General features: G+C 45.9%; 1 protein-coding gene across 5 annotated transcripts in view; it reads right to left on the bottom strand.

Moving 5' to 3' along the window:
- Window positions 1-10,761, bottom strand: part of EIF4B (eukaryotic translation initiation factor 4B) — a 37,456-nt gene extending 26,695 nt beyond the window's left edge. For 2 of the 5 annotated variants that reach the window (XM_010349854.3, XM_010349855.3), the window contains exon 1: window positions 10,584-10,758. In XM_010349854.3, coding sequence (XP_010348156.1) covers window positions 10,584-10,596 — 13 coding nt within the window. In that variant the 5' untranslated portion in view covers window positions 10,597-10,758. Of the gene's footprint in view, window positions 1-10,583 lie in introns of all 5 variants that reach the window. The other 3 variants (XM_010349857.3, XM_010349853.3, XM_010349856.3) reach the window with 3 other exon arrangements.
- Between the last annotated feature and the right edge of the window lie 2,861 nt (window positions 10,762-13,622).

Here is a 13,622-nt window from a genome sequence, read left to right as displayed (position 1 = left end):
GTAATACTAAAAAGAAAATATGACCAGATGTGGTAGCTCACACCTGTAATCCCAGTACTTTGGGAGGCCGAGGCAGGTGGATCATGAGGTCAGGGGTTCAAGACCAATCTGGCCCACACAGTGAACCCATCTCTATTAAAAATACAAAAAATTAGCCAGTGTGGTGGTGTGTGCCTGTAATTCCAGCTACACAGGAGGGCTGAGGCAGGAGAATCCTGTCAACTGGGAGGCGGAGGTTTCAGAGATCAGAGATCATGCCATTGCATTCCAGACCGAGGCCACAGCGTGAGATTCCATCTCAAAAAAACAAACAAAAAAAAGACCCAACTTGTGAACTGACATTGCTTTCTTCGTGGTCCTCAGAACTTCTGAGATGTCACCACCAATCAAGAACTAATTCAGAAGAGCAGAAGGGACTAAGGAAACTTCCAGAACTGGCCTGAGAGCAGCCACTACATGATTAAGAAAAAGCAAGCAGCTTTGTTGTAAAAAAGATCGGTTTCATGGTTTTAATAATCATAAATTTCTCCTGCATGTTCTATCACCTGATTTTTAATTGTTTAACTCAAGGTTGTGTTCTCACTTGGTATCTGACTTTCTTTTAAAATTCAACTTTCAGGAAATAAAGGTAACCAAGTTTGCTATCAGTGTTAACACACAGCCTTGTGGACACCATTAGAACCTGATGTATTAAGGTCTGAATATGCAAACTAGATGAATCTGATCAAATAAAAAAAGTTGACCACAAACATGGTAATTTCCATATCTCTCAAGTGGCCTAATTAATACAGCTCCAAAAGTATCATCTATAATCAACCAAAACACATTTTGAATCCATCCTACATGCCTCCTCACCCGCCCCCCACCCCTGCTTTTTTGTTTGCAGTGCTGCAAACGTGGCTCGCTGCAGCTTTGACCTTTTGGGCTCAGGCAATCCTCCTCTCAACCTCCTGAGCAGCTGGGACTACAGGCATTTACCACCACGCCCAGCTAATCTTAAAACTTTTTGTAGAGGCAGGGGTCTTGCTAGGCTGCCTAGGCTGGTCTTGAACTCCTTGGCCTCAACTGTTCCTCCTGTCTTAGCCTCCCAAAGTGCTGAGATTACAGATACGAGCCACTGCACCTGGCATTATTCTATAGCCTTCAAAGAATACAGTTATGGAGATGTTGGGCCTCATAGCACTTACACTGCTGCAGTTCATATGCAAAAAAAGGTTTTTTTTTTTTTTTTTGAGACGGAGTTTCGCTCTTGTTACCCAGGCTGGAGTGCAATGGCGCGATCTCGGCTCACCGCAACCTCCGCCTCCTGGGTTCAAGCAGTTCTCCTGCCTCAGCCTCCAGAATAGCTGGGATTACAGGCACGCGCCACCATGCCCAGCTAATTTTTTATATTTTTAATAGAGACGGGGTTTCACCATGTTGACCAGGATGGTCTCGATCTCTCGACCTCGTGATCCACCCGCCTCGGCCTCCCAAAGTGCTGGGATTACAGGCTTGAGCCACCGCGCCCGGCCTCTGGTTTTTTTTTTTTTTTTGAGACAGAGTCTTACTCTGTTGCCCAGGCTGGAGTACAGTGGCATGATCTTGGCTTACTGCCACCTCTGCCTCCCAGGTTCAAGTGATTCTCTTGCCTCAGCCTCCCGAGTAGCTGACATTACAGGCATGCGCCATCACACCTGGCTAATTTTTATATTTTCAGTAGCGATGGGGTTTCACCATGTTGGCCAGGCTGGTCTTGAATTCCTGACCTCAAATCATCCGCCCACCTCGGCCTCCCAAGGTGTTGGGGTTACAGGCATGAGCCACCATGCCCAGCCTCATGTGCAAAGATCTATGGGAGATTTTAATAAGCTAACATGATTGAGACATGAGGTAAACCACTTATGGTGCATGGACTTAAGACTTTTTCATATCCTTTAATTCAAAAATAGTGTCTGGAATTCACATGATGCTAGCTAGAGATCCTTACCCTCATGGGGCTTAATCTAGTATCATCGGCTAATATCCAGTTATTAACCTGTCCTTCCACTGGGAGGATAAAAGTAGAACTGGTGGTCAGTACAAACAATGAGGTCAAGTTCAACATAAGAACAGAAGAACCTGAATAAGATATCCCTTTCCTACTTGTTCTATATACGTATCTTATACCCAAACAGCAGAATCTGGAATTAATCTGCCCTTTAGTCTGATTTGGCTTAAATCAACTTTGTAGATCAGCTTCTCAACTCTTACCCCTCCACTCCTTGGACAAACAGGTCTCTTCTTTAATGTTATTTGCAATTTCCAAACAAATTAAATATGACTAAAAAATATTAAAACACTGTTAAATCTTAGAATGTTTTTCAAATCATACATTTTCCCGTCCTGTTTGCCACCCACTCCGAAGCCCTCTGGTTAAGAAATTACTGTTGGATGAGTCTTAAAAAAAAACAGGCTAAAATTCCCTTACAAGATGTTTAGCTTCTTTAACTCTAGCAACAGCACTGCCTCAGGCACAATATAAGCAGCAGGTTTAAAGGAATTAGCCGTTGAATAGCAAAATCAATAAACCTAAAGTGGGTGCCTGTGTCTGTTCCACTCGATTTCATTCCAATAACTGAGAAAAGAAGTCATCTAAATCCTCCATGCCCTTTGCTCCCCCAATACCTAGGCCCATGACATCTTTAGATTTCAACAGGGTTCCCTCTGCTTTATAAGTAAAGCACTGTTTAATGCTCTAGGTTTATTGATCCTTTGCAATTCAATAATGAACTGATCTAATTCTTTAATTTCCTCTAAATCTTATGTGAACTGGTTAAAAACTTAACAAATCAATCACCTCACAAAACAAAATGTGTCCCAACTATTTATACATGAACTACAGTGGGGAAAACATACCTCTAGCTCTTTATATATCCACACAGGTTTAATAAAAGATCTTAAAAACAGAAATATTGGTTAAGTCCAGAAGTCCTTAAACAAGAGACAACACATTTGTGGCTTTTTTTTTTTTCTTCTTCTTCTTTTGAGACGGAGTTTCGCTCTTGTTACCCAGGCTGGAGTGCAATGGCGCGATCTCGGCTCACCGCAACCTCCGCTTCCTGGGTTCAGGCAATTCTCCTGCCTCAGCCTCCTGAGTAGCTGGGATTACAGGCACGTGCCACCATGCCCAGCTAATTTTTTGTATTTTTAGTAGAGATGGGGTTTCACTGTGGTTTTCTTAATAAACAGGATTTGTTATAACAGATACTAAAATAAATCCAGCCTATTTCTTTACTCAGAGCTTCTCCATTTTGCACTACTGACATTTAAGCTTAGGTCATTTCTTGTTATTTTAGCAGTATCTCTCACTCTTCTCATTAGATCCCAATAGCAACTCCCGACCCCCATCCCACTGTAACAACCGAAAGTGTCTCTGGACACTGCCAAATGCTCTGGGGTGGGATGGAGATTTAGGATGAAAAGATATTCCCTCAGGGGCCAGGTGAGGTGGGTGGCTCATGCCTGGAAGCCCAGCACTTTGGGAGGCGGGTGGATCACGAGGTCAAGAGCTTGAGACCATTCTGAAGGCCAACATGGTGAAACCCTTTCTCTACTAAAAATACAAAAAAATTATCTGGGCATGGTGGCGTGTGCCTGCAGTCCCAGCTACTCGGGAGGCCGAGGTGGAAGAATCACTTGAACCTGGGAGATGGAGGTTGCAATGAGCAGAGACTGCACCACTGCACGTCAGCTTGGTGACACAGCGAGACACCACCTCAAAAAAAAAAAAAAAAAGACTGTCTCTCAGTTGAGAACCATGTTCTAAGTGATGTTTTTAGTTCGGTAAATGAAAAGGTAAATGAAAAGGAAACGTTTGTCCTACATAAAAGACTTTTCTTTGGGGGGTGATGAAAAGGTTCTGAAATTAGCTAATGATGGTTGAACATCTCTGAATATACCAAATCCCACCAAATCCTATAGGGTCTCACTGTCACCCAGGCTGCAGTGCAGTAGTGAGATCATGACTCACTGCAGCCTTGACCTCCAGGGTTAAGCAATACTCCCACCACAGCCTCCCAAGTAGCTGGGACCACAGGTGCATGCCACCATCCCTGGATAATTAAATTTTTTTTTTTTTTTTGACGGAGTTTCACTCTTGTTACGCAGGCTGGAGTGCAATGGCGGATCTCAGCTCACCGCAACCTCCGCCTCTTGGGTTCAGGCAATTCTCCTGCCTCAGCCTCCTGAGTAGCTAGGATTACAGGCATGTGCCACCGTGCCCAGCTACTTTTTTGTATTTTCAGTAGAGACGGGGTTTCACCATGTTGACCAGGATGGTCTCGATCTCTTGACCTCATGATCCACCCGCCTCGGCCTCCCAAAGCGCTGGGATTACAGGCTTGAGCCACCGCGCCCAGTCTAAAAAAATTTTTTTTTGTAGATACGTAGTCTTGCCATGTTGCTTAGGCTGGTCTTGAACTCCTGGGCTCAAGTGATCCTCCTGTCTTGACGTCCCAAAGTGCTGGGATTGCAGGCATGAGCCACTAGACATGGTCCAAACTGTGTATTTTAAAAGGGTAAATTTTATGGTATATGAATTACATTAAATAAAGCTGTAATTAAAAGTGAGTTCTAGTTGGGCATGGTGGCTCAAGCCTGTAATCCCAACACTTTGGGAGGTCACGGCAGGCAGATCACCTGAGGTCAGGAGATCAGGACCAGCCTAACCAATATGGAGAAACGCTGTCTCTACTAAAAATACAAAAAATTAGCCGGGTATGGTGGCGCATGCGTAATCCCAGCTACTCAAGAAGCTGAGGCAGGAGAATAGCTTGAATCTAAGAGGCAGAGGTTGCGTTGACCCGAGATTGCGCCATTGCACTCCAGCCTGGGCAACAAGAGTGAAATTCCATCTCAAAAAATAAGAGTGAGTTCTGCCAAATTCTCCGTAATTAAAAGCTACTTTAGCCCCAGCAAGGTGGCTCATGCGTATAATATCAGCACTTTGGGAGGCCAAGGTGGGAGGATCACCTGAGGTTGGGAGTTCAAGACCAGCCCGGCCAACATGGTGAAACCCTGTCTCTACAAGCCTCGCTTCAACCCAGGAGGTGGAGACTGCAATAGCTGAGACCGTTCCACTGCAGCACTCCAACCGGGGCTACAGAGTGAGACTCTGTCTCAAAAAAAAAAAAAAGCCACTTTAAATAATGAATTAATGATTAACAAATGTTTCCCTAAACCAACGACACTGTATAAATGCAATCAACCCACCCAAATAAGAGTGCCTAGAATTAAACTAATTAGTGTTTAGATCCCAACCATGAAAAGACACTTCATGCAATGTAATATCAACATCTTTCAGCCTCACCTTTACTGCACTATATAGATGCTTCTTGACTTATGATGAGATTGTCAGGATAAACTCATCTTAAGTAAAAAAAAAAAAAAAAAAAATGCATTTACCATCTGGATAAACCCATTGTAAAGTCAAAAAGATCCCAGTGTAAACCACCCTTTGATTTAGTTGGGGACTGTCTGTGTAAGTTTAGCATAGTAGAGATAAAAACTAAGTTAGAACGCAAAAGCTCCACTATCTTAACCCCTGTGTTCACTTAGATGGCCCCTCTGTGCCCAATCACTTCCTTTTGACACAAGAAGATAGATGCCATACTACTTTTTCCTTATCCCTTCAGGGATACTCAATTTGATCATTTACATAATCAAACAAAATAAGTGCCCATCGCACACCATGCTAACCATTAAACAGGAGACAGGAGCTACACAAATTCAAGTTAAACTTCTTGATTTGGGCTGGGCGCGGTGGCTCAAGCCTGTAATCCCAGCACTTTGGGAGGCCGAGGCGGGTGGATCACGAGGTCAAGAGATCGAGACCATCCTGGTCAACATGGTGAAACCCCGTCTCTACTAAAAATACAAAAAATTAGCTGGGCATGGTGGCGCGTGCCTGTAGTCCCAGCTACTCAGGAGGCTGAGGCAGGAGAATTGCTTGAACCCAGGAGGCGGAGGTTGCGGTGAGCCGAGATCGTGCCATTGCACTCCAGCCTGGGTAACAAGAGCGACACTCTGTCTCAAAAAAAAAAAAAAATACATAAACTTCTTGATTTGGGTACTTTCCCACCAACAGCACCATAGCAATATCTATTATAAATCTAAGAAACTGACTTCAGTGTGGTACTTATAAATGCAGAGAATGCAAACTTAATTACAAATAAAGCACTTAAAACAAAATACCGTACAAGTCAATTCTTTCCACTATCAACATGAAAAGAGAATTCCAGAATGTTTTGAGATGAAAACATACCTCTTTTTTCAATGATATTACTTAGAAACACTACTTTATCTTAATTGACACTATTCTGTATTTGTATTTAAACTTTCTTTTTTTCTTTCTGAGATGGAGTTTCACTCTTGTTGCCCAGGCTAGAGTGCAATGTCACAATCTCGACTCACCACAATCTCCACCTCCCAGGTTCAAGCGATTCTCCTGCCTCAGCCTCCTGAATACCTAAGATTACAAGCATGCGTCACCACACCAGCTAATTTTTTGTATTTTTAGTAGAGACGGGGTTTCTCCATGTTGGTTAGGCTGGTCTCGAACTCCTGACCTGAGGTGACCCGCCTGTCTTGACCTCCCAAAGTGCCAGGACTGTAGGCATGAACCACTGCGCCCAGCCGTATTTCTAGTGTTTTAGTTTCAGCCTTTTGGGTATCTTACTCCCAGAGTAACATATACATGATAGAGGATAAAATTTGAAACTAGGTAATCTGTGAACAATACAGGCAACCCTTAAAGCCATTGCTTAACTGTGAGAGTTAGCGGCGTATGAAAACAACCACTGCAGAACATCTCTCCATAAAAATAATCAAATGAAGGCCGGGTGCAGTGACTCACACCTGTAATCCCAGTACTCTGGAAGCCTGAGGTGGGCGGATCACCTGAGGTCAGGAGTTCGCGACCAGCCTCACCAACATAGAGAAACCCTGTCTGTGCTAAAAATACAAAATTAGCTGGGCATGATGGTGCATGCCTGCAATCCCAGCTATCTGGGAAGCTGAGGCAGGAGAATCGCTTGAATCTGGGAGGTGAAGGTTGTGGTGAGCCAAGATCGCGCCCTTGCATTCCAGCCTGGGCAACAAGAGCAAAACTTGGTCTCAAAAAAACAAAACAAAAAACAAAAAATATCAAATGAGATGTCACACAATGGCATTTTTGAAGTGTTATGCAAATGAAAGGCCTATGCATGAGCGTATATATGTTATTTCCAATTTTAAACATTTTTTTTTTTTGAGACGTAGTCTTGCTCTGTGCCTAGGCCGGAGTGCAACGGTGCAATCTCTGCCCACTGTAACTTACACCTCTCAGGTTCAAGCGATTCTCCTGCTTCAGCCTCCTGAGTTGCTAGGATTACAGATGCGAGCCACGACGCCCAGCTTATTTTTGTATTTTTAGTACAGACAGGGCTTCACCATGTTGGTCAGGCTGGTCTTGAACTCCTGATCTCATGATCTGCCTATCTTGGCCTCTCAAAGTGCTAGGATTATAGGCATGAGCCACCGTACCTGGCCATTATGTTTTTTTTTTTTTTTTTGAGACGGAGTCTTGCTCTGTCGCCTAGGTTGGAGTGCAGTGGCGCAATCTTGGCTCACTGCAAACTCCAAATCCCAGGTTCAAGTGATTCTCCTGCCTCAGCCTCCTGAGTAGCTGAGACTACAGCCACCCGCCACCATACCCGGCTAATTTTTGCATTTTTAGTAGAGATGGGGTTTCACCACATTGGCCAGGCTGGCCTCAGAACTCCTGACCTCAGGTAATCTGCCAGCCTCGGCCTCAGCCTCCTGGGATTACAGGCATGAGCCATGGCACCCAGCCTTTAAGAATTCTTTTTAAGAAACAAAAACAAGGAATTAAGTGTACTGGCTCAATGTAACAAGTTTCTACGAATTTAAACTATCCTCATTCTATAGTCAGTTCTGACACCTACCTTAGTTCCTGAAGGTCAATGGGTCACAGAGGAAACTGGTATTGCTGCAAAGAATTTTTTGGTCTCATTTAACAGTAAAAGAGGTATATGAAGTAGTTTTATGTATCTTCACAGAGAATACACAAGATTCACTTCCCACATCAGGGAATACTGGTTACTTCATAAAGGCGATGTGATTGGAAAAGAGGAGAGGGGAAACAAATCTGATAAACCCCAGATTCCTCAAGAGCAGACTGAAAGATGTGACTTGTGCTCAGATGCCAGTACCAGCTGAAAAGATTTACTAAAGTGAATTAAAGCAGATGAGGGTTTTCAAATACAAAAAGTAGACGCCTGTAATCCCATCTTGTCAGGAGGCTGAGGCAGGAGAATCCCTTGAACCCAGGAGGGAGAAGTTGCAGTGAGCCGAGATCGAGCCACTGCACTCCAGCCTGGGCGACAGAGCGAGACTGTCTAAAAAAAATTAAGAAAGAAGATGAGGGTTTTCAAGGGGGTAGAGTAAATATGGAAGAACAAGAGAATGGGACGTCACTAAGTCCCCTGTAATCAGTCTGAATTTCACTCAACTTGGTAAAACGAAGGGCATGAATTGTTGTCATGTCTTCCGCCTCTAAAGGTTCCACAAAAGTTAAGAAAACTCAGATTTTCTTCACTAAATTACGATACTAAACTGTTAAAGTGGCAAATCCAGACCAAGTAAGTACTTTATGCAATGGTTAGTCTAAACTATAGTTAGTACTTTACTTGCTCACTGGAGAAAAAATATGAACTTCTGTAAACTTCAGATGCTTTTGGGCAGCGTCCTAAACTGAAGATGACACCTTGGTACTTCTAAGTTGCTAAGAAGTCTCAAAGGTTTTAGCCGGGCGCGGTGGCTCATGCCTGTAATCCCAGCACTTTGGGAGGCTGAGGTGGGTGGATCACTAGGTCAAGAGATCAAGACCATCCTGGTCAACAAAGTGAAACCCTGTCTCCATTAAAAATACAAAAAATTAGCTGGGCATGGTGGTGCGTGCCTGTAATCCCAGCTACTCAGGAAACTGAGGTAGGAGAATTGCCTGAACCCAGGAGGCGGAGGTTGCGGTGAGCCAAGATCGCGCCATTGCACTCCAGCCTGGGTAACAAGAGCGAAACTCTGTCTCAAAAAAAAAAAAAAAAAAAAAAAAGAAGTCTCAAAGGTTTTGACCTTGCTCTGCCAGCTGCCAGCAGTGTGGCCTTAAATAATGATCCTCAGCTGGGAACCACCAGCATCTCTCTACATTACCTCAAGATCAAAGGAGACATGCACAAAAGTGCTCGGTCAACTATCAAGTGTTACACCAATGAAAGACGTTCAAATGCACCTCAATTTTCTCAACGTTTTCCAAAGCCAGCCATAACCCTTATCTCCTTTGCAATAGAGAAAATGAATTACTGGGTAAGAAATGAGCACCCAAAGATAGTTTCAAATAATGTTTTGAAGAATGCAAGGTCATGCCAGAGAAAACAAACTATATTCCCCAAACTAAAATCAATGTTACAAGATGTTAAGTCATCAATGCTCTTATAAGCCCATTAGAAATGGAACTAGACTTGCATGGCACTGATACTCCCCTCCAAAGATGTCTAAAGAAGTAAGCAACTCCAGCCACCAGTAAGCATTATTTTAAAAGTATCTGCTAGTAGTTGTACAGTTATCTTAAAAAAAAAAAAAAAAAAAAAAAAAAGGCTGAAATTTACCACTGGAGCTATCCAAATTCAACCAATATGGAAGCGCCAGAAGAAAACCTCATCTTGGCATATAGCTGCGCTTACTAAAAATGCGTCCAACTAAGTAAAAGAAAAAAACCTAGAAGGAAATCTAGGTGGAGACCCGTGCTTCTCCAACACGTGGGCGCACCACACTGGGTTCCCCACCCCCACCTAACTCCAACAGCACCAACCTCCAAGCCTAACAGACGTACCCTCGGAAAAGTACAGGCACGGGGCCACACCCTAGAAAGGGAAGAGCACAACCTAAAACGACATTAAGAGCGCAACACAAGGGCGTAAAAGCTTCCTATCGGGGTTTTAGCGCACGCATAGAAGGCGCGCCCGTCTCCACTACCCTCGTGTCTCCTACCGCGCACGCGCACCGCTGCCTTCCCCCGCCCCTCCACCGACTCGCGCTCGCGTTCTAACTGCTGCCCCCCCTTTTCCCCTGCCCCCGACTCCGGTCCGCTACGCCTCGCGCATCGTAGACGTAGTCTTATGTGCACTCGTCCGCGCACCAACCGCCTCCTTCCTTCCTCCACGCCTTCACGCGAGCACGGTGCTTCACGTCTATGAAAACGCCTCGCACCACCCGCACACCTTTCTGCGCCTCCTTCTTCAATTCAAGCCTGAGTCCACCATTACTGCCTATTCCAGTCTCGCGCAGAAAGAGTGAAAAGAGGGTAAGGGGGAGGGGAAGGTGTCCTTCCCCTCCCCCCCAAACATCCCGAGGCAGCAACCTAACATGGCCACGCCGCCAGCATGCCGCAGCCCTCAAGTCGGGAAGGAACCGGTGCCGGCAGGTCCCCGACTCCAGGAAATCAGTGGATCAGGCTCGGAGGAGGGTTTCAGAGCCCAGTCTTTGGCCGCGCTCGGCTGCTCGCTCACCTGAGGCCGCCATGTTGGGAGAGGGAAAGAGAACGCAAAGGACCCGGATGAGGCAATCACGTGATTCTAGCGGAGACGCGAAGCTGGGAGGGGGCTGGGAGGTGAGGACGGAGACAGTAGGCGGGGCGGTGCTGCTCTAGGTTCGTAAAGTTGCGCGGCGAGGTGGCACAGTGTCCGACAGGAAGACATGCGCGACATGTGGCCAAAGGGGTGGGGCCTGGGCTGTCGCGAAACCCCGCACGCTTTACGTACGGCTACACGCGGACGCGGGACCGGGGCTAAGCCCCTGCCGGCCTCGTGACGCGCAGACTTCGTGACGCGCAGACTTCCTGCCGGAGGAGGGGCGGAAAGGGCGGGGCTTCGTTGCTGGTTCCGCTTACTCTGCTCTGAGCCCAGGCTTGATGGAGTCGGGATGGGTGTACATAAGTGGATGTTCTGAAAGGGAGGATTCTGAGTTTATTAGTTTTTTTCTTTTGAGACGGAGTTTCGCTTTTGTTGCCCAGGCTGCTGGAGTGCAATGGCGCGACCTCGGCTTACTGCAGCCCCCGCCTCTCGGGTTCGAGAGATTCTCCTGCAGCCTCGGGATCAGCTGGGATTACAGGCACGCACCACCATTACCCACTAGTTTTTTGTATTTTTAGTAGAAATAGAGTTTCACCATGTTGGCCAGGCTGGTCTGGAACTCCTGCCCTCAGACGATCCACCCGCCTCGCCCTCTCGAAGTGCTGGGATTACAGGCGTGAGCCACCACGCCCGGTCTAGTTTTTAAAAGCCACATCAGAAATTACTGAGTTTGTTTTTATTTATTTTTATTTTTTGAGACAGGGTCACGCCTTGTCGCCCAGGCTGGAGTGCAGTGGCGCGATCTCGGCTCACCGCATCCTCAACCTCCGGGGCTCAAGCAGTCCTTCCACCTCACCCTCTTGAGTAAATGGGATCAGGCATTTGTGTGGACACGGAGTGGGGCGGGGTGGGGGTCTCCCTATGTCGCCCAGACTGGTCTCGGACTCCTGGGCTCAAATGTTATCTCCCTCCGTGGCCTGCCAAAGTGCCGGGATTACAGGCAGGAGCCACTGCGTGTGGCCCGAGTTTGTTTTCAAATTACTTTTTGTAAAGGCAAAATAAATCAACATCTGTAAGAATGGTTTTAATGAGACACGTTTAGACAGAATGAGAAGGTAACAAATGGTGAACACTTAATTGCCATAACTTTTACCTCCTTTAATGCTCCAGTTTACTGACTAGGTTTAGTAAAACTCAGGCCTTTAGGATTTCAGAGCCCAGGGCTATCCATGCTTCCCCTAGCTAATGTTCCATTTCATTCATTCAATGAAATTTTGTGTTGCCCACCATGTGCCAGGCACTGCCATAGACATTGTGGGTACAACATGAAATAGAACTGTCCCAAAAGAGGTTATATTCTAGTGGGGGAAGGACAGATAATAAGCAGCTAATAAATAAAATATTACCAACAACGATCATTCTGTGAGTAATTAAAGTGGTGTCATAAAAAGTGATTGGGTGCAGGTCGAGGTGGCTCATGCCTGTAATCCCAGCACTTTGGGAGGCCAAGGCTGGTGGATCACCTGAGGTCGGGGGTTGGAAACCAGCCTGACCAACATGGAGAAACCCCATCTCTACTAAAAATACAAAATTAGCCAGGCATGGTGATGCATGCCTGTAATCCCAGCTACTTGGGAAGCTAAGACAGGAGAACTGCTTGAACCTGAGTGGCGGAGGTTGCAGGTTGCAGTGAGCCAAGATCGATTGCACTCCAGCCTGGGCAAAAAGATCCAAACTCCATCTCAAAAAAAAAAGTGGGTGTAACTTTAGATTGCCTGTCAGAGAAGGTCTCTGAGGAAGTGACGTTCAAATGGAGATGTAAATTACAAGCAGCCAGCCCTGGGAATGTCTTCTGAAGAGGTTTAGGAGAAGACAGGATGTGCAGATGGGATTGCTGCAATGTGATGAGGGCAAGGGAAGAGTGGTACAAGATGAAGCTTGACAGATAGCGCTGGATCTTGTTGAGGCTGCGTAACCAGGTTTGGGACATGTTTGGATTTTATCTCCAGGGGATTGGGAAAGTATGGAATGATTTAAAACAGAGAAATGTCATGACTTGAAATAAAATGTTAAAAAGGATTCCGTAGTATCCAGATGTGAGTACTAGTTACATGGATGTATATCTAGTAAGAATTTATCAGATTGTATACTTAAGATTTGTGTACTTTATGTAAGTCATTCGTTAATTAGAAAAAACAGCCGGGTGCGGTGGCTCAAGCCTGTAATCCCAGCACTTTGGGAGGCTGAGGCGGGTGGATCACGAGGTCAAGAGATCGAGACCATCCTGGTCAACCTGGTGAAACCCCGTCTCTACTAAAAATACAAAAAAAATTAGCTGGCCATGGTGGCACGTGCCTGTAATCCCAGCTACTCAGGAGGCTGAGGCAGGAGAATTGCCTGAACTCAGGAGGCGGAGGTTGTGGTGAGCCGAGATTGCGCCATTGCACTCCAGCCTGGGTAACAAGAGCGAAACTCCGTCTCAAAAAAAAAAAAAAAAGAAAAAACAAAAGAGGTTACTCAGGCTACTGAATGGAGAGTGCAGTTGTCAGAGGTGTTTGAACCAGAGCAACTCCTTGAATAGGGCTTGGTAAAATAACTCTGAGACCTCCTGGGCTGCATTCCCAGAAGGTTGGGCATTCTTACTCACAGGATGAGATAGGAGGTCAACACAAGTTGTAGGTCGCAAAGACCTTGATGATAAAATAGCATGCAGGCTGGGTGCTGTGGATCACGCCTGTAATCCCAGCACTTCAGGAGGCTTCGGGGGTGGGGGTGGGGGATCACCTGAGGTCAGGAGTTCAAGACCAGCCTGGCCAACATGGAGAAACCCGCCTCTACTAAAAATACAAAAATTAGCCTGCCATGGTGGTGGGCGCCTGTAGTACCAGCTATTCAGGAGGCTGAGGCAGGAGAATCGCTTAAACACCAAAGGTGGAGATTTCAGTGAGAGATCATGCCTCTGCACTTCAGCCTGGG

Source organism: Saimiri boliviensis, chromosome 7 (genome assembly GCF_048565385.1).
Source record: "Saimiri boliviensis isolate mSaiBol1 chromosome 7, mSaiBol1.pri, whole genome shotgun sequence".
In the NCBI taxonomy this organism is placed as follows: Eukaryota; Metazoa; Chordata; class Mammalia; order Primates; family Cebidae; genus Saimiri; species Saimiri boliviensis.
This window is presented reverse-complemented; position numbering and strand designations above follow the sequence as displayed.